The following is a 20,015-nucleotide window of genomic DNA, read 5'->3' as shown; positions in this document are numbered from 1 at the left end:
GAGGGTGGCTCCGTTTATTTCTTCTGATGCAGTGGGCAATGACATGGCATGGTGCCGGCGAGCACGGCCACATCCCAGCGGGGACACCAGCCTTCCACCAATGCTCCAGGGACTTCTCCTCTCCCCCAGCTCCTGCTGCCTCCAGAGCGTCCTGCCCTCTTGCAGGGCCTGGCGCTGGTGAGACAACGCTTGGAAACTGGCTGGAGGAAATGAGTTTTTTAAATCATTTATTATTTTAAATGTCCATTCTCCTGGAGATGAACCGGGATCTGATGGGGATCAAGACAGTGACTGCCAGCTACCATGTCATTACGTCTGCGAGGGATGACATCTGCGTGCGTTTCTGGAGCAGGACAGAAGTGGGCTCTGTGTGCCTTGGGGACGCCATCGCTGAGCTATTAATGCAGGGAAGTGTAACGAACACGGGGTGGGAGAGACTTCATCACTGTGTTTGCACAGAGGTAGCATCTTGCTCCGAGCAGCCCCGCTCAGGCGGCTGGCGGTGCCTGCCGGGGTCCTGGCCAGCGGGTGGGAGATGCAGGAGGTCTGGGAGGTCTGATCTGATGCTTCTCCCCTGGTCTCCTCCCGCAGAGATGTTGCTTTGGTTCCTTGTTCTTGGCTGTGTGGGGTGGGTGGTCCAGAGCGGCTGCAAAAGTGGATCAGGGCAGGTTCCTACTGCAAACTCAGCCACCGCTGGGCCAGCATGACCACCCACAGTGTGTCCTCCCAATCCCTCTGTGTGCTGTCACCTGCCTCCTCCACTTCCCCTGGGGAGCTCAGCGCCTCAACCGGATGGACTGCGAGGGCTCCCTGGGCTCTGTGCTCCTCTGTCCCGAGCGGGGAAGCCCTGCAGAAGAGGGGTGCTGGTGGCCTGGTGCTGGAAAGCAGCAGGGATGGAAGGCGACAAAGCACAGGGGAGTCCAGAGCATCCTGGGGTGGTGGGTGTCCCCTGGGGAACCCCAAAGCTGGCTTACTGCAAGGTATTCACTACCAAGAGAACTGGGTCTGCTGAGGACAGCGGTGGCAGCCACACTCCTGAGGGGCTTCAGCTTTCCACAGAGCTGGTACCAGCACCTCCTCAAGGGCTGGTGTGGAGGACGCCCAGGATGGGACCATCTACTATCCTTCTTCTGCTCGGCACAGGGGTGGGCAGGTCCCTGTGTCCCCGCCGCTCCCTGCAAGAAGAAAGGGGACATTCAGCACCAGGCTGGGAGCTCGGCTCAGCTGGCACCTGGGCAATGACAATCTCTACCTGGGCAGGCTGTCCTGGTGCTAGAGCTCAGTAGATGGTCCACCACCCCGAGGGCTGCCATTTTCTGAAGCATCCGGCACATGAAATGCCACGTATGGGCACTTCTTCACGTTAAGGCACACGAGTTTCTCCAGCGATGCTGTCTTAACGATCTCAAAGCCAGTCTCTCCGCCGAATGTACTGGGTTTCCAGTACTCTGGGGAGCAGATGGGGTTTCCAAAAAGCCCCTTCAGGGAAAACGGAGCTCCGATCTCCACCATGCTTTCCCCAAAAATACCATTGGGTTGGGGTTTCTCAAGCAGCAAGCCCAGATAAAACTCCAGAGCATCAATGTCTCCATACAGCTCTTCCAGCTCTGCCGCCTTCTCCTCCTCTCCTGCACCAAGTGAACGTCAGAGGGCTTTAGCGAGGGAATCACCCCACCAAGGACTGGCCTTGCTGTGAGTAATGGGAACATGACAACTCCCACAACCCAGGCAGCAGTGAGCCGGGCTCCCAGGTCAGGCACTGCCCTCTGGACCACTCATCCAGCCCCCCAAGAAGGAAGGACCCCTGCAACCAAGGCCCCAGCCCTGTCTGTCCCGGTGCTGGGATCACCACCAGGCAAGGCTCGGATGGGCAGAAGCCCAACAAGCCCAGTGGCAGGGGAGCAGCTCATGGTCCTGTACCCCACTGCGAGCCCAGAGCTTCTGCACTGCCCCAGCAAAGCCCCAAGCACTCCTGTGCAGCCCTACCTGTCAGCTCCTGAAAGGACTTGTAGGGCTTCATGCCAAACCTCTTCCGATACTCGTTAAACGGCTGAAGCCTCAGCTGCCGGGATTCCTTGATGACCCCAATGGCCACTTGCAAGACATTGGCATTGATGGTCTGTGCCCCACCGATCTGGAGGGCAAGAACACAAGGAGGAGCACGCGTGAGGCACGAGGCAGCACCAGCATCTGCTCACGGGGAGCCACCGTGCCAAAGCATCCGTGTGCTGGCCATGGTGTCGTGGAGACCACCATGTCATCGCAGCAGCACGAAGACAGGGAATCCATGGACAGTGCCAAAACCAGCTGTAGACCAGCCTGGACTGAAGTCAGTCCTGTTCCCAGGGCAGGCCAGGGAACGGCACAGGAGAAACCCTGTATGGATGGTGACCCACTGGCCTGGGAGGAGGGGCGAGATTATGGGGGTTTGGGGTCACAGGGAGAACCCAAACACCCAAAGAACAGTGGGTCTGTGTCTCAGCCTTGCTGCTTTATGCAAGCAAAGAGGGTCAGAAATGCAGATGTAATCGCCTGGAAGAAAACATCCATGTGATGGCAGCAAAGAACAGTGCCAGACAAGCTCCACTGCCCCAGGGCCGGGAGATCCCAGCTTACCGCAAGCTCCTGGCGTGACCGTGGTGTTTACTACAGAGTCCTCAGAGCAAGAAATCAGGGTGGCCAAGGCCCAGCCTTGCTACTGTGCTTGTGGGGAGGACTCATGATGTGCCTGTCAGGCGCTGCCCTGAGTAGAAGACTCTATGTGTGACATGCAACCCACTGCTGAACGCAGATGTTCCTTACTGCTGTAACGGCACTGCCATCGTGGTACCACGAGCATCCCTCCCGGGGTCCCACAGCCCTGGCGCTGGCAGGGAGTGGGGGAGCAGGACCTTACCCTTCCTGCAATCTGCTTGGAAAAGGACTCCACCAGTGCCTCCACGCCATAGTCCATGACCATGGAGGTATTGTAGAGGAACTGCTCGTAGCTGTACTCTTCTCCCTGGATGATGAAGGAGTCGGGCATCAGCCCGTGCCAGTGATAGAGCTGGTTGAACTCCACCGCGATGCGATTCCGGTACTGGAACTGTGTCCCAAACAGCAGTTCGGGGTCGAACTTGAGGCTCAGGTAGTACCCGCTGAGGTGCTGGACATAGTCTTCAATGACGATCTTAATGGTCTCCCCTGGGCAGGATGTGAGAGAAGCAGCCGTCAGCTGGCAGCAGCAGGAGCAACCAGCTCTGTACCTGAACGATGTTACCCATGTGCTATGGCAGCACGTCCCAGCACCCATCCACCACCTGGGACCTTTCTGACTATGGGCTTGTTGAGCTGGTTGGGAATTTTTTCAGTGAATGGTTTTTTCACCAGCAAAGACCAGTCTGCCAAAACTGAAATGGCTCCTGAGGAAGCTGACCTTGATACACTTCTTAGAGGTAATGTGGTGACATGGGTCTCTTCTGGATTTTGGTCAAATTTATAAAAGAACACTAACATGAAATAATTCAAAATTATGACAAAATTATTCAAAATTAATTTTTTGATGGACCAAAGCCAATTTTTGCTATATGGACCAAAGCCAATGATCCCCAAAAGGCTGCCAGAGAAACTCCTCCAGCATCTAAAATCAGCCTGGCCACTACCTTCAGAGACCAACTAACGTCCAAGTTCTTGGGACTTGCCCGGGGAGGTGGGACATGGGGCTCTGTGGTGCCCATGCCCTGTGGCACCACTGGTCCTCACCGATGAGGATGAGACGAGCCGTCTGGAAGAGCTGCTCGTCACTCCAGGTGGGATGCTCCTGTTTCAGAATGTCACAGACACGGTTGTGCTCGCGCAGCCAGAGTGTGGTGTACATGCAGAGCCCCGGCAGCAGCCCAAACACCTCCTGTCCCATCGCCAGCTGCTTCTCCTTGGGGACGGCAGATGGGTAGACCATGTGAACCGGAGCATCGGTGACCATGGGGGGATACACCTCTCCATCCACCACCTTGGGGAGACAAGAACGGGGTGGCAGAAAGGGAGGAGGGGAGAAAACCACCCTGGTGAAAGCCTGTCCAGCTGGGACCTGCCTCCCCATGGGCACCATGGCCACTCTCCCACAAGTACTGAGTAGGATGGAAACATCTCCCTCGTACAGCTCCACTGCAGGATCCCTGCTTCCATCAGAACAGCCTGACCCCAAAGCTCGTCCCTCCAGTCAGCAGCCACCAAGAGAGGCCCTGGCAGTGCTCTGCATGGAGCACCAGGGATGGGGTCTCTGACAGGGCTGAGGTCTCCTGATGCCCCTGGGAGTCTCTGGTCCAGGAGCTGCTGGAGGGACATGGGCTTCAAACAGCCCTGGATCACAGGGCTGAGACCTGTTTCAGTCGTGCCATGTGGTACCTGGAATTTCAGCTTCCCATCTTGGAAGAGCCGCAACTGGTGCTGCCGCTGCAGGTTGTCCCCATACAAGTGCCCGAGATCCACCTGCGAGAGATCACAGTGTCAAGGCTGCTCCAAAAGGCCGCGCGTGCCCTGGTCCCCCTCCTCACTCTCTGCATGCCCCGTGTCTTCACCCTGTGCCCTCCTCACCCCGTGCCCCAGCGCCTTGGTGAAGCCACGTCCCATCTTCCCGGATGTCTTGAAGAACTGGTGGGTGAAATGCTGGGCGAAGAAGGCAAACATCAGGTTGGTACCTCGGGGATCGGCTTCAAACTTCTGCCGCAGCAGGAACCTCTCTGCCAGCAGCTGGGGGTCGGGGAGCTGCTGCTTCCCTGCAAAGGATGGAGGTTGAGGGTAGATGCCCCACGCCACCCCAGCTGGGTACCGGCGCTGGCCATGGGGCTGTCGGTAGGCACTGTTGTGTCTGCTGCAGCACCAGGCACTGATTTGTCTGCCTCATAGCCCTCTTACACAGGCTTCGACATGCCCCAGCAGCTCAACCCGAGCTGTCCCAGCAGCCTTTTGGATGCCATCAAGCTCCTCCTGCCCGTGGGGCCAGCAGTAGCACGTGGCACTGCCAGCAGTGCCTTGCAGATGTGTCCATGGCAGTGAAAGCTTGGGCACGGGTGGGTGGGAAACACCGATGCTGCACTGAGTACGGACCTGGGGTGCTGCTCCGGCAGCTCAGCCCCACAGTGCCGGTCCCCCCGGTCCAGCTGCGTACCTTTGGTCCCCATGGGCGTGGGGCAGTTGTCCGGCACCGGTGGGAGGACACGGGTGTAATAGCTGACGTTGGCGTAGGCCTCCCAGCTGATGTAGCCGTAGTCAGAGTTGAAGGTGGGGGGGCTGGGGATGAGATTGGCACGAACTGAAAGGAGAGAGGAGGGGGTCACCCCTGTGGGGCCCAGGCCATGGGGTAGCACCTCATGGGCTCTGCCCCCAGCCCCTGCCCACGCGCTCGGTGCTGCCAGATGCCCTCCTCTGCCACCCCAAAAAACAGAAAGGTACCGGCAGCAGGGGCACGTGGGCGCCCCAGGGTTTGCTCTGAGCCTTTTAAAGGCTGCGGTTCCCTGCAGAAAAGGAGGGCTCGTACTAATGCTGGATTCTTGGATGATGAATGAGATTACAACCACACAGAAATGGTAAAACCAACAGCCAGAGCCTTGCAAATGTGTCCCTACTGCTTCAAGGACTGGAACCTAAATATTTATCCAAAGTGATGAATATGGGGACATGGGTAAAAGGGCCAGCTCCATATTTCCATGGGCTGCTTTCCGTGCGGCTGCTTGAGAGCCATTTGGCCCAGGGACCGCTTGCGATTTCCAGCTGGCTGGCAGCCCAGCACGTGGCCGGGGATGGACACACGGCTGGGGATGGACGCACAGCTGGGGACAGATGCATGGCTGGGGATGGACACGCGACTGGGGACGCATGGCTGGGGATGGACGCACGGGGACACACGGCTGGGGATGGACACACGGGCAGCCCAGCCTCCAACCCCTGCTCCCTGCTGCTGCCTGGCCGGGCAGCCTTCCTTGGGCAGGGTGATGGGATGATACGATGGGATGACAACCTCCCTGGGTGAAGGGACTCAAGCCTGGTGCCCACCATGCCCATGGGAGCTGCTCAGCATCACTGCAGCCATGCCACCCCCACCCACACCTCTGCTGATGCCCGGCGTGTCCCCGAGTCCTGCTGCATCCTGAGACCCGCTCCAACCCCTCACCTGTGAGTATGAGCCTCATGAGGGTGTCCCTGATGAAGGTGCTGTTGACAATGTCCCAAAACCACTTGAAGTGGGTCAGGATGAAGTGGTAGAAGGCAGGACTGGGCTTCAGCCAGTCATGGAGGCGCGTCCAGAGCTCGGCTGGGGGAGACAGACCAGGCAAATCACTTGCTTTGCTAACGAAGCCCGTTAACGGCCCCAGCCCACCCATGCTGTCACTGCTGGTGAGAGCACGTGCTGCAGACACAGCGTGCTGCCCCGGGACCCCCGGGTGCCAGAGGTCCTCTGGGCGGGAGGGACTTACGGGAGGTGCAGTTGGCCCCGAAGTATCCCGTCCGCGTGCAGTCGCACTCGTATCCTCCCAGGCCGACCCTCACGCACACCCCTTGGTGCTGGCAGGGGAAATAGCAGCAGGGATTCACTGCAGGGAGAGAGACACGTCACCCTCCATCCACGCTGCCACATTCCTTGTGGAAGTTAGCCTTGTCCGAAACACCTGGGATTGCCGAAGGAACTGTCTGCACCCCATGGCTACGCACCGAGGGGATAAAGCAGTGCAAACACAGCGCCGGTGCTAATAATAATAACAATAATAATAATAATAATAATGGCAATTGTCAGGGCTGGAGTTCGCTTTGGCAAGCGGCCCCTCTGCCCTCGCCGCCCCGGGCAGATGAAAAGGGCCGACCGCTGGGCTCGTTCCCCCGGCTCCCGCCCGGCCCCTTCCTCCGCCGCCTTCGTGCCACAGCCTGCAGGGGACAGATAAAGGTCCCTTCCCGATGGCCCCACGGCAGCGGGATCCCGTGGGACAGGAGCAGCACTGCCACCAAGTTGGGTAGGTCCCCACAGACCCGTGTTGGGGCCTTTGTTCCAGGAGAATAAAAGTCACCAGCCCCGCTGGGACGCACAGTGCTCGGGGACAGCGGTGCCACCAACACAGCGCTCGGCTTCGGTGCCACTGGCTGTGGGGACAGGGATGGGCAGCACAACTTGAGCACCAGAAGGGAGCGAGAGCCGTCCCCGGTGTGCCCAGCGTCACGGCTGATGAAGGAAGGTCTCCCAGGTCCATCAGCAGCTCCACATGGTCCGTGAGCTCATCAGGCCCCCGCTGGACCTGGTTCAAATTCTGCTGGAATTTAGGAACAGTTTTCAACACTGGGGCGGAGGGATGGGCACACAGAATAGAAACTACATTTTTTTTTTTTTCCATAGGAAATTGCAGCTAAAAATTAACATATTTGAAACACAAATCTAATTTTGCAAGGTTTCTCACTCTCCCAGCCGGCTGCTGGCTCGGGGCAGGGCAGGGGCTGCCCAGAAGCCCGGGGCTTGGCCGGCAGCTCTGCCCCAGCTACGCTCAGCCCTGTGACCCCAAATCCTTCACGTCACGGGGGCTGGCTTGCAAAGACGCGTTCAGCTCCCAGCCCTTCCGTCAGACTCCCTTTGATCTCAGACATTTTCATGTATCCAGAGGGGAGGCAGCAGGCAGGTTCTTATTTATCGCAGACAAATTAAGGTCAGACCACCCGTTCGGTTTTTCGCAAGATGGGAATTTTTGCAAAGGGAGCCGTGCTGCAGCGCAGCATCCTCTGGGCTGTTTCTGCATCGGTAGCTCCGCACTCAACTCTGCGGCAAACTTTGCAAACACCTAAAAGAGCAGCCCCATGCCATGCCTGCTGACACCTGGGGGGATGCGGGGCTGATGTGGGGCTCCATGGGGCCAGGAAGATGCTCCATGCCATGGGCTCTGGCACGGCAGGTCATGTTCTGCCTCGTCTCTCCGAGTCAGGAGAAGTTCACTTTGCCGGGGCTCTCCCCGGCATGGGGCACGGTGGCATGTCGTGGCTGAGCACTCCGTCAAGGCGGGTTTGGCATCGTGCCGGGCTTGGCCGAGCTGCCTCCTCCCGCGGTTCACAGCGGTGTCAATGCCGCGGGGTCCCGAAGGTGGGGCGGGAGCGGTATGTTCCAGCCAAAAGTGTGGGAGGGGGGCGGTGCATGTCCTGGCCTGCGACGGCAACCTTCTCGCATCCTTTCGGAGCCTCCCTCCCCACCTCCCCTCCGTGCCTCTCCCCACCCCGGCCAGGAATCCTGCGCCGACCCAGCCGGGATGGCTCCAGGTATGGGGAAAGCTGCTGCCAGGCTCCGCGCTGGAGCGCAGCCCCCTCCGTGACGGCAGAGCTGGTGAACAGGCTCCATCACTGCTGAAAAATGCCAGATTTCGGGGACAACATCCGCTCTGCGAACCGCAGCCAAAGCAACCTGGGGTGAATCACGGCTGGGCTGGAGCCGGTCTTGCTCAACGGGACATGGCTCCATGGCCACAGGCTTTGAAGATGATGAAAAGCTCATGCACTTGTTTTTTTCTGATTCAGGGAGGTTTCCTCAGGCCCACGAGCGGTTCACAGCACAGGCAGCGCAGCCAGATTGTCATCTGCAACCACTTCTGGAGACACCATGAACAAGAGCAGCATGCTAGGGCCGCAGCTGCAGGCCACATGGGGCTCAGCCATCCTCCTCCCTGCACCTGACCTGGGCTACTGGCCCTGAGGATGGGTGGCCAGGCTGGCTGGGGGCTCCCCTCTGCAGCCCCGGGGCTCACGGTGTGGCAGCGGGCTCCCCTCTGCAGCCCGGGCTGATGCTCCATTGCAGAGAGGCTGCGCTGGGAGGAGGTGGTTGACCATGGGCTATGGAAACAGGCATAAATCAGAGGGGTCCCTGCCCAACCTGACCCATGGCTGGAGCTCAGGCAGATGGTGATGTCCGGGTGCTCCTGCACCTCCTGTTTTCCAGCGGGAGAAGCAGCGTGAGCACCCGATGAGGGTGGAATGGCTGTGGAGAGGATGGCCAGGCTTATTTTGCAAGAATGTTTGTACAAAACTACACCCCTGAAGGCAAGGCAGCAGCCAAGGGCAATATCTGCTGGGGAAAACAAAGAAACACCGTGGGACCAGCTCGGCTCCGCTCACAGCCGCAGGAAAAGTCTACAGAGAGCAAACAGCATGGCTTGGAGCCAAGGTGCAGCCAGCAAAGAAGTCAAGTAGAAGTGCTCTAAGGAGCAAACACCAAATGAGCAGGAGATCCCAGCCTCAGCCCAACATCCTGTTATTTGGTCTTCGAGAGCAGATCCGAGGGGTAGATTAGGGCTGTGGTCCTCCTGGTGCAGTGCTGGGGAGGAGCAGGAGCCCGGCCGCTCTGCTGACAGCACCCCGGGGCACAGTGCAGTTCCCCTAATTCCTCAATCAGATATCTCCCTCCCTAATTAAGGCTTGGAAGAGAGCCGTCCTTTCATGTATATCCTGGGTATCTTTTTTTTCCCCCCAGCGTAGGGAAATCTGCTTTGATCCAGGCATGCAGCAGTCAGCTCCAGGGGTTGGTCACAGCGCATCTGTCCCAGCTGCTTCAGGAATGCGGGTCCCCAAGCCCTGTCCTGTCCCTAGTAGCACACTCGGATGCTGATCCCAGCTGTCCTCAAGCCCCAGGAGGAGCTTCTCAGGGAGACGAGATCCATGCTGGGAGGTGATCAAGCCAGTGGAAGGACTATGCAAAGGCTGTCCCTTGCCTGTTCCCACCACCTGCAGTCCAGCCCAGCATGTGACAGCCAGGTCCATCCCATGGGATTCCTCTTTTTGTGCAGACGTGCCCGACAAGCCCCACAGCAGGGTGCCTGCTGCCTCCCCAGCACCGTCCCTCCTCCTGCTGCTCCTACTCTCTCCCTCCCTCCAGCCTGAGGCCAAGAAGCTCAGGGGGCTGCAGGGTGGCTTGGGCACGCTGGGGACACCCAGCCCCGCTGTCCCCAGCAGGTGGACCTGCCACCTCCTGCTGGGTCATACCCCAACCCTTGGAGTCCCGCGCAGCGCAGCCACCTTCTGCATGGTCATGGGGCCTCAAGGGGCTGCAACCCCGGGCCGTGTTCCCCTTTCGGACATGGATGCTGCCGAAACAGGGAAGTCCTCAAGGAAGGGAACTGAGGGTCACTGTTTTTGCACAGGACCAGCCGCTCTGGTGCAGAGAAGTCCCTCCTCTCCCGACGGGATGGCTGCAGGGAGGGGGTGCGGGTGGCGGGAAGGACAACATGCCCTGCTCCGGCACCCAGCTCTGCTGCTCAGCCCAAACCTGCTCCGTTCAGGATGCTTCTCCCATGGTCCCGCATCCCCTGTAATGTGTGTGTGGGGTGCCTGCTCAGCTCCGCACACCCAGCCTGTGCATATTTTGGGGGCTCTTGGGTTTGGGCACGTCGCTTCCCACAGTGGCGGGTAAAGCCGGGGAGGCTGCTGGAGATGGGGTCACCGTCAACAGCATTTGCACCGTGGGCGGCCGGAGCCCCGCTGAGGGATGCAGCCCACGTGCCTGGGACGGTTTTGCTGAGAACGTTACTTTAGCGAGGAACTGTGAAACCTGAAAAGTGCCACAGGCCTCGTGCTGGGATAGCATTTTTCTGCAGGGAGGAAGGTCACTTCATGGAAGAGGGACTGGAGTCAATGCCCCATTAAGGCCCTGGAGGAAACTGCACTGTAGGGGCTGGGGATGGAGCTGACGGGAGTCGAGACGCGGTTTTATTTTGCAACACGCTCTGCGGATGCCTGCCATAAGCAGCACTAATCCTCAACATCCCGGGGTGCACGGGCAGCCCGAGCCCACGGCAGCTGTGCCAGCTTGTGAACACAGGAATGAAACAATGGCTCAGGCCACCAGAGCCATCCCCACTGCTTCCAGCCCTCCATCCTCGCCCCCAAACTGCAGTTTCACCTGGTATGTGTTTGGGGAGAGCAGGGAAGGCCCCTCGTTGCCAGCATTCATGGATGTTGCCCCCCTTTCTTTTGAGAAGCCCCATCCCAGCTGGGAAGCTGCAGGGAGCAGATGGGTGCTGCCCCTCAGCCCGGTGGCAGGGCTGTCCTGTCCTGCCTCAGGGGCTCCCGGGACGGTGGTGGCCTTGGCGGGAGCTCAGCCCTGTCGTGTGGCCGCGCTCGGGCCAGCGACAGTTCCTCCAGGCCTTGCGTGTGGTGCCCCCGTGGCCGCAGCGGGAGGTAAAGAGGAAGTTTGTTTTTCATGGGAGATTTTGGTCTCCGGTCAGACGTGATGAGCCAAAGCCTGCAGCTCGGGGTGCTGCGGGGACTCTGCCCCAGGCAGTGGCCTCAGGGCTCCCGGCCGCCCGTCTGCCCCTGCCTTCCCTGCCCTCCGCTCCGGGGCTGCTGCTGCCCGCCCCACGGCCGGGTCCCGGCAGGACCAGCCCGGGGCTGGGTGCGATCCCACCCCGGGGAGCCGGCAGAGCGCGGACCCGTCCCGCAGAGCTGGGCAGGGGCTTGGGGCAAACGCCCCGACCTCTCCGGGAGACCGACCCACGTCCCCTGCGCCTCCAGCGGTCCGAGACCCCCGGTACCGGACCCTCCTGGACCAGGTCCCCCTGCACCTCTCGGTACCGGCTCCCGGGGGGCCGGCTTCCCACTCGCTCCCCGGGTTCCCCCTCGCTCCCTGGCCCCCCACCCGGTGCCGGATCCCCGCGGCGCAGGATGTTGCCGCTCCCCCCAGTACCGGATCCCCCGGGGCCGAGTCCCTCCTCGCTCCCCCGGTCCCCCCGCTACTAGATCCCCCCCGGTGCGGGATGTCGCGGTGCCCTCCGGTACGGGCTCCCCCCGGTCTCCCCTCCCTCCCTCCCGGTGCCGACCCCCTCCCCGCGTACCGGAGCCGTCGGTGGCGGCGCTCCCGGTGGCACAGAGCAGCACAGCGTGGGCGAGGAGGAGCCGCAGCCCGCCCCGCCGCAGCCCCGCTCCCGGGGGGGCCCGGGCCCGGCACCCACCGCCCATGGCGAGAGGCAGCTCCACCGCGTCCCGCCGCCGCTCCCGGCCCGGCCCCGCCGCCCCCGCCCCCACCGCGCCTCCTCCCGCCCCCGACGGGACGGGGCCGCCTCCGACAGCCCGGCCCGCCGGGGGGGGCTGCCCCGGCCCGGGCACCCCTCCCGGGGTCCCAGTGGCCACTCCTGGGTCTCCGGCCATGCCCTGAGCTCCGTGTCCCTCAGGAGGCTCCTGCCCATCCCCAGGTCCCCTCCGTGTCCCTCCCAGTCCCAACATCCCCCTGAGCATCTCCATACCCATCTTCTGGTCTTCACATCTTCCAGCATCCCCATGCCCATGCCCTGGTCCCCAGGTCCCGCTGGTCCCCACATCCCCCAGCATCTCCATGCCCCCACTGTGGTCCCCAGGTCCCCCAGCATCCATATGCCCATGCTCTGGTCCCAAAGTCCCCCAGGACCTCCATCCCCTGATTCCCAAGCCCCCTGCCCGTGGACATGCCGTAGGACACCCTGTTGCAGCTCAGGCAGCAGCACCATCCCCACAGCGTGGCCGTGGGCCAAAGCCCAGCTCAGCTCCCTCCGTCCTGCCGTGGGAGGCTGCCCCGGCAGTGCTGCCCGGCTGGCGCCAGGAGCTGGGCTGCCCACAGCCGCCAGCAGCCAGAAAAGCTGAGTTTATCAGTGAAACCATCGCTGGGTGTTTCCTGCTTGGCTGCTTTGCCCCCCAGCGCCAGCCTGCTGGCAGTGGGGACAGGATCAGCCCAGCCCAGGCAGGCTCCAGCCACCCCACAGGGGAGAACAATCGGCCGGGAGAGGCTCTGCATGTGGCTGGGGTGGGCAAGAGCACGGTGGGCTGCAGACCTCGCTGGGCCAGCTTCAGGGGATGTCCCCGAGCCTGGTAGCACCCGGAGCCCAGGGGCTGTGGCTGCTCGCCCTCTTCCGTGCTGCTCTGCAGCAACAGCACAGACCCCGGCACGGGCCTGTCTGTGTTTCAAGATTATCTCGGGTTTTGCTGTCACCTCCTTGCAGAGCGGCAGGAAGCCCTGGCAGAGCTGGGGGGGTGTGCGGTTCCTGCACGGTTCCTGCACAGTTCCCGCACTCGATGCAGAAAGCAGATGGGGATGGGGCAGGAGCGAGGCTGTGGGACTTTGCTGGGTTTCGGCAGCAGGGAGGGAGCGTCCCCACAGGGCGAGTGGCCTTCACAGATGTCCAAAAATAAAAAAGGGCCTCAGATCCAGCTTCAGTGGGCAAATGTATCAGCCATGATGCAAATATGAGCTCAGCGGGCTCTCGATGTGCTCTCATAGGGTGGGGACACCAGCTGCCTCCCGATGACGAACACGCGCTGGAAACGAGGGTCAGGTTTTGCTGTATGCGTACAGTCGGTGCGGTCAGTGTGTGCCGCGGTCAGCGTGTGCCACGGTCAGGACTGTTGCTGCCCGATGCTCAGCCCGTCCTCTCCCCTCTGAGAGTTCCAACCCCCCTGCTATGGGCAGGGACACCTCCACTAGAGCAGGTTGCTCAAAGCCCCATCCAGCCTGGCCTTAAATACTTCCAGGGATGGGGCAGCCACAGCTTCTCTGGGCAACCTGTTCCAGTGCTTCACCACCCTCACAGGAAAGAATTTCCTCCTAATATCTAATCTAAATCTCCCCTCTTCCAATTTAAAACCATTACCCCTTGTCCTGTCACTACATCTCCTGACAAAGAGTCCCTCTCCGGCTCTCCTGGAGGCTCCCTTCAGATATTGGAAGGCTGCTATGAGGTCTCCCCGGAGCCTTCTCTTCTCCAGGCTGAACAACCCCAGCTCTCTCGGCCTGTCCTCATAGGAGAGGTGCTCCGTCCCTCTGATCATCTTTGTGGCCCTCTGCTGGACCCGTTCCAACAGGTCCATGTCCTTCCTGTGTTGAGGACTCCAAAGCTGGACACAGTATTCCAGGTGGGGTCTCACGAGCACAGAGTAGAGGGGTAGAATCACCTCCCGCGACCTGCTGGCCACACTTCTCTTGATGCAGCCCAGGACACGGTTGGCTTTCTGGGCTGCCAGTGCGCACTGTCGGCTCATGTTGAGCTTCTCATCCACCAACACCCCCAAGTCCTTCTCCTCAGGGCTGCTCTCCAGCCATTCTCTGCCCAACCTGTATTTGTGCCTGGGATTGCCACGTCCCAGGTGCAGGACCCTGCACTTGGCCTGGTTGGACTTCATGCGATTTGCATGAGCCCACCTCTCAAGCCTGTCCAGGTCCCTCTGGATGGCATCCCTTCCCTCCAGCGTGTCGACCGCGCCACCGAGCTTGGTGTCGTCAGCAAACTTGCTGAGGTGGCAAGAATCCTGCCAGCCCGGCAGCTGTTGGGGATGTCCCAGCTCCGGGAGCTCTCCTGCTCTCACGGTTCCCCTCCCTGCCCTCTTCCCAGGTTTTAATAATCGTTTACTTGCACAATATGGGAAACGGTTGCAAGAGCCCCCAAGGCCAGCTGTCTGGCCAGGGCCACCAAGGGGCTTCCGTGGAAGGGCCACCATGGAGGAACTCTCATGGAGGGGCTGTCCCCGAGTGTTTGGTGGGGTGCTCCAGCCGTGCTCGGATGCCCCCCCAAGGCCCTCGGTCAGAGCAGCAGCTCTGCTCACCCGGTGCAAGCCCTGACACACCGGTGAGAGGTCACTCCCCATCCCGGGTCCCCCATGTGTGCACCCCCGGGGAGGGGACAGCGAGGTCCCCGGCAGCACCGGTTCCCGCAGCCCCGCCGGCTCCTCCGCCGGCACCGGTACCGGTGCCGGCGGAGGAGCCGGCGGGGCTGCGGGAACCGGTGCTGCCGGCCTCGTCCTCCCGTAGGGAGGCAGCAAAACACCGTCTATGGCAGCGCACCGGCCGGGGCTGCGGGAGGCACAAAGCACCGCTGATCCCAGACCCCCGTCCCCCGGATTTGGGGTGGGATCCTGCTTCCGTGAGCCGCGATGCCACCGGGGCAGGACAGCGGGACCCAAGGCGGATCAGCACCCAAAAATCCTTCCCCCTCCCCCCCCCCCCCCCCCCTTCTATCTAACAGGGATGCTGCAGCCACCGGGATGCCCCAAAGCCATGGAGCTCACCCCAGGCAGGAGAAAGCAGGCGTGGAGTCTGCTCGAGCCCTGTGTAGGGAGCGGAGATGTGGGGTACCCCCATGGCCCCCCTAGTCCAGTGCTCGGGAGGTGGCCATGCCTGGGAAGAGCATGCCCCCCTGATCCCAGGGGATTTGCATGGCCCATGGAGCATCCCCTGGTCAATCCGTTCTTGCGCATCTCCTGAAAGGGTCCTTGGGTGGGATGTGGCTCAGTGGGTGGACCCTTGCCCGTGAATTTTGGGGCTCAGGGGAGTCAAAACCCCCCATTTTTCTACCACAAGGTTAAGAGGCAACTGGTGCTGAGTCCCCTGTGGGGAAGGTCCCCAACAGCCACAGGGCCTTCAATCCAGCACGACGGCACAGCGGATGCTGGTGGCTGGAGACACTGCATGGGGCATCAGTCTGGTCCAGTCGACCCCGCGCTGGGCTCAGAGGGGCTATGGGGGCGTGGGGTCAAGCAGGGCAGTGGTGGGGCAGCCCAGGTAGCAAAGCTGTCCCTGATGGCCAAGCAGGGCTGGCGGCCCCTTCCTCAGCTCCCCCGGGCATGGCAGCAGAGGACCCAGCGTTTCCTCCATCATGGGGAGCTGACAGACGCTGTTTGGGGGGCTACAAATCAGAGCTGAAAAGCCAGGGCTGGACAGGCTGTCTGGGAACCGGTAACCTGAGCCCCAGGAAAGGAGGACTCAGGAAAGCGCTTTCAGCAATCATATTCATCATCTTCAGCTCAGACTCATTAGGCTCGCAGAGCCCAGCCCCGCCACCGCCAACGCCTCCCGCACGCAGATAGAGCCGCCGGCTCAGACAAATAAATGCTTCCAGCTTCCCGGTGGATGCGGCAGGTCAGGGAGCATCTGATGCCAATTACCCGCGGTGTAGGGTTCCCTGGCCGCGATCACCGGCACCACGCAGCAAAGCCGCTCCAGCCCTCCCGCACCCATCCATGGGAGCGCTCGCCCCTTCAGGCCCCCTCCCCGGCAATTTGGGGTGGCCCCATGGGTCACCCTCTGATCCCTGTGCCAGGAGCCATGGGGGCAGCCAAGGGGGGAGAGTTTTAATCTCCCTTTGCAGGGGGAGGAGCAGCCCTGTGCCACACATGCTTTGAGCTCCTCCATCCTGGGGTCAGGGACCAGCGCTGGGGTTGTCCACCTGAGCATTTCAGGGGATGGTTGGAGGCCACATCTCCACGTGGCTGTCCCCACCACGGCTGGCTGTGCACAGCACTGGGCACTGGTGTATCACTGTTGGTGTTTAACTCCTGCAGGTTGTCTCCTCCTGGGCTGTCCCCATCACACGTGCTCACAGCATGGTGCGCCCAGGTGGGTGAGGAGCTGCCACGGCTGGTGCAGCAGGTTTGGAGACGTCAGGGTGGGAAGTGTGTCAGGGCTGTGCATCGCCATGTGACGCTGCAGGTCCCAGTGACCCGACTGCCCAGGGACATGCCCCAGGGACATCCCCATCTCAGTGTCCAAGCAGAGACAAGTTGTGGGAACCTCCATTGGGTTCAGGTCCAAAATTACACTGGACCATGGAAACTTATGGAAAAGGGCTGGGAAGGGACCCCAGGGTCCGGGCACCCATCCTGAGTGGTGATGGCAGCCGGCACAGCCACACAGCTTTGCCAAGCACTGCGGTGAAATGGGCACAGGCAGCTCCGCTCACCCGGCAGCTCTTCGGGACAGCCACACGTTTCCACTTCTCCGGGCTCAGGCTGGCCTGGATGTCCTTAATTGCCCAAAGGTCGTCATCCCTGAGCCCAGGGCCACGTGTCGAAGGGACCCTGGGCAGGAACCTGACACGGACGCGAGTCATTCGGGATCAACGCTGGGGGCCAGGAAATTGCAACGGACACGAACCTAAATACACCGCGCGTCTCCCCAGGTAATCAGGGGCCGGGCCAGATTCCGGCTGACAGCTTAAATGCCTTAATTCCTCGGCCACTGCGGTTCGAGGGGGTCCCGTGTGCCGTGGGCTTCTCCCAAACGGTCGCTGAGCTGGAGATTTGTCTGTAATTGGAGGCATGTTGCATTCCCCTGAAAGTAGCCAGGTCCCACTGGAGGGGGGCTGCGGGAAGGCAGCAATTTCCCTTATGGAATTATTTACCTGATTAGAGAGTTTATTTTATCAAAATTGCTTCAGAATGGGGCTGCTCGGTGTGTCCAGCACGGGGAGCTCCCCAGTGGGGCCGGCAGCCTGGAGACAGGTAATTTGTGTGGTTAATGGGACTAATCCACTAGGCAATTACACCAATAGATTTCACGGCTGCAAAGTGCTCTGTTCCCGTTAATTAAAAATCTGTTAAGAAGATTAGCATGTAAAGGTATCAAAAGAAACCCAAGAGTTTCTTTCCCCACTAGCTCCCAAAGGCGAGTGTGGGAGTGCTGGATTGCTCGCATTAGCACAAAAATTGTTCTTTTAAAGGTAAGGGCTTCACATCCAAAGTAACCGCTGACAGTTTTCCCTGACTCCCCTACCAAGAGGTCCTTTATGTTTAATTATAGTTTGTTTAAATTAGCCCTGATTGTTCGCATGGAGTGTTAGCTTAAATATATTTTGAGCGAGCGGTTCCCCTGTGCCCGGGCTGTACGGTGCGGGGAGGGCAGCCTCCGTCCGAGCCCCCACCACTGGGATGATGCTCGGGGACACCCGGGTGGAGACAGGGACCTGGGGGGGGGTCCAAACGCGGCATCCCCTGGTCGAGCTGTTCACGCCAGAGCCGGAGCTGGTGTCGCTCCTGGCCTTTGTCCACAGCCAGACACTGAGCAAAACAAAAGCAAATTCCCCGGCAGCTGAAGGTGCCATTTTTACGGCTGGGCTGAACAAGGAAGTATTTTTTGATCTCTTAAAAATCCCGAATATTATCTGACAGTTTATCTTGTTTCTCCGCATCCGTGTCTTTGCAGCAACGCCAGCTCATTTACATGTGTATTGCGCCTGCCTCCACGGGTGCTGAGGTCAATTGAAACTCAAGAAAAGAGGAGAAATTTATGCAAAACTGTTGATTGCATTTGTATGTAATGAAATCATCCAATATTCATCTGACTATAGACTCTAATCTGAAAGGAGAAGTGAAGGACATAAGAGTCACTGGAAAGCAATAATGAGCTTCTGTAGTGATTAAAAAAGCACTTGAGCTTTCTGAAAATCCAGCCAGAAATCGTGTCTAATCAACACGGAATATAGGAGGCAGAGATTACATTGATACATTTTGCAAAGCTCACTGTTGAAAATGTATGCGAGCTGTAAACTCTGACATGCCATCCATGGTCTGTTTTATACAAATCCGGGCGGCACACAATCAGCGCCCGGGCTCGTCCCTGGCACAAAGCAATCTTGGTGTCTCTGCTCGATGACTCACAAGGAGCGCAATCACATCTATTTTGAAGAGCAATGTTGGTTTTTAACTATGTCGAGAGCTTCCAGCTTCCTCAGAGTTTTTCCTTCCTCTCGCCTCCGCGTCGCGTTTCCCGGCGGCCGCGGGGCTCATCCCGGGTGGTGGCGGGGGGCAGTGCCCGCCCCGGTCTCTGCCCCTTGGTGTGGCCACACCGGTTCAGCAGCTCGGAGCAAACCGGGGTGTCCCAGCGGAGCCACATGTGGAAGGATGCGGGTCTCTCCTGGGGGTGCGATGAGCAGGGACATGCACGGGGATACCAGGGGCGCAACCCCCTCGGGGACCACCAGGCCGTGGTAGCGCTCACCAGGTGGGAACTGATGGTGCCCTGAACCCACGTGTGCTGTCGGGAGAGGGCTCCTGGTCAGTGTGGCACAGAGAGCCCAGGGCACAGCTCAAGGGGGTCCAGCCATAGCCCACCCTCCCTCCTCCTGCCCTGCATGACCAAGTGGCATTTGCTGCTGAGGCCAAACCATTTGGTGGCCAAAGTGGCATCACCACCATCAGTTCCATGTTATACCCAGCCCAACCATTTTCTGGCCCATGGTCCCTTTCCCTCCTGGGTTATTGGGCGCAGCTGGAGCTCCTTCCCCACCCGCCAACAGCATCAGCTGCAGCTTCTTATCAGCTCTGGGTGCAATCCAGGCTGGAGCCAAGTGAGAGGTTCCTGCTGATGCTGGTGGAGGAAGCTTTTGGAGCAGACAGGCCTTGTGCTGCAGCTCCTGCTGTGAAGCACCGGAACAGTGGGCAATTTGTGCAGAAAAAGGGAAAGTGGGGCCAGCCCAGAGCCACCTGGCCACGGTCTCAGTGACTGCGGTGAGTGTCTGTCCTCTCTTCTCTTGGGTGGCTTGCAGTGGTCCTTGGTGTGTGCCCACGGCAAGTGAGGGGTGACTGGTACTGGGGCGAGAGCAGCATCCATGGGCGCTGCAGCTGCTCCTGGCTGATGCAGAGCATGAGGTGAAGTGAGGACAGAGGCAAATGGGCTCCCCAAACCCTCCCCTGCTGCAGGGCCATCGGCTGCGTTTGCTTGGAGAACAGGTCTCTGCCTTCCTTCAAATTTAAAAACTATTTTTGCACCTGGCTTTGCCTCACCAGCATGGTCAGCCCTGGGGCTACCCAAGACCCCGTCCTGCTGCCTCCCAAAGGCACAGGGCACAGTCACTTGGCTTGGGGACAGGCAGCTCCATCCCCAGCCCAGCACTGGTGCAGTTTTACCACTGGTTTTAATTCATGTGAGATGCTACAGGTTAAGGAATAGCAGTAAATACTTGGGAAATTCCCCCAAGAATGACCCCCTGCAGCTTCATTGCCTGTCTCCGCCATCCCACCCCTCCGTTGTCCCAATGCCCTAAAGACTCGGAGACTGGGAAGAGGCCGGAGAAGCCCCCACGGGCAGTGCCAGCCCCACCAGAGCCTGCCCCAGCAGCAGCTTCTCCACCTGCCCGGGCTTAGAGATAGACCCAGCTCAGCAGCCGCTGCTCCAGGCAGGTACCAGGGAAACCCTTCAAGCCCAGGCTGCTGCTGGGATGCTGAGGCTGCAACAACAGCAAGAAAAGCCTAGTTGATAAATGTCAAAAGAAATACAGTAATCAGCT

At 60.1% G+C, this 20,015-nt stretch overlaps 1 protein-coding gene across 1 annotated transcript; it reads right to left on the bottom strand.

Annotated features, from left to right (window-relative positions):
• Nucleotides 1-1,272: 1,272 nt before the first annotated feature.
• Nucleotides 1,273-11,949, bottom strand: PTGS1 (prostaglandin-endoperoxide synthase 1). Its single transcript, XM_074161094.1, has 10 exons — nt 11,826-11,949; nt 6,453-6,569; nt 6,149-6,289; nt 5,147-5,290; nt 4,573-4,754; nt 4,384-4,467; nt 3,742-3,988; nt 2,897-3,183; nt 1,987-2,134; nt 1,273-1,628 (listed from the first exon to the last, which is right to left on the bottom strand). The coding sequence occupies exons 1-10, from the start codon at nt 11,947-11,949 to the stop codon at nt 1,273-1,275; spliced, it is 1,830 nt and encodes a 609-aa protein (XP_074017195.1).
• Between the last annotated feature and the right edge of the window lie 8,066 nt (nt 11,950-20,015).

This window comes from Numenius arquata, chromosome 19 (assembly GCF_964106895.1).
Source record: "Numenius arquata chromosome 19, bNumArq3.hap1.1, whole genome shotgun sequence".
Lineage (NCBI taxonomy): Eukaryota > Metazoa > Chordata > Aves > Charadriiformes > Scolopacidae > Numenius > Numenius arquata.
Note: the sequence above shows the minus strand (reverse complement) of the source record. Positions and strands in the feature narration are given on the sequence as shown.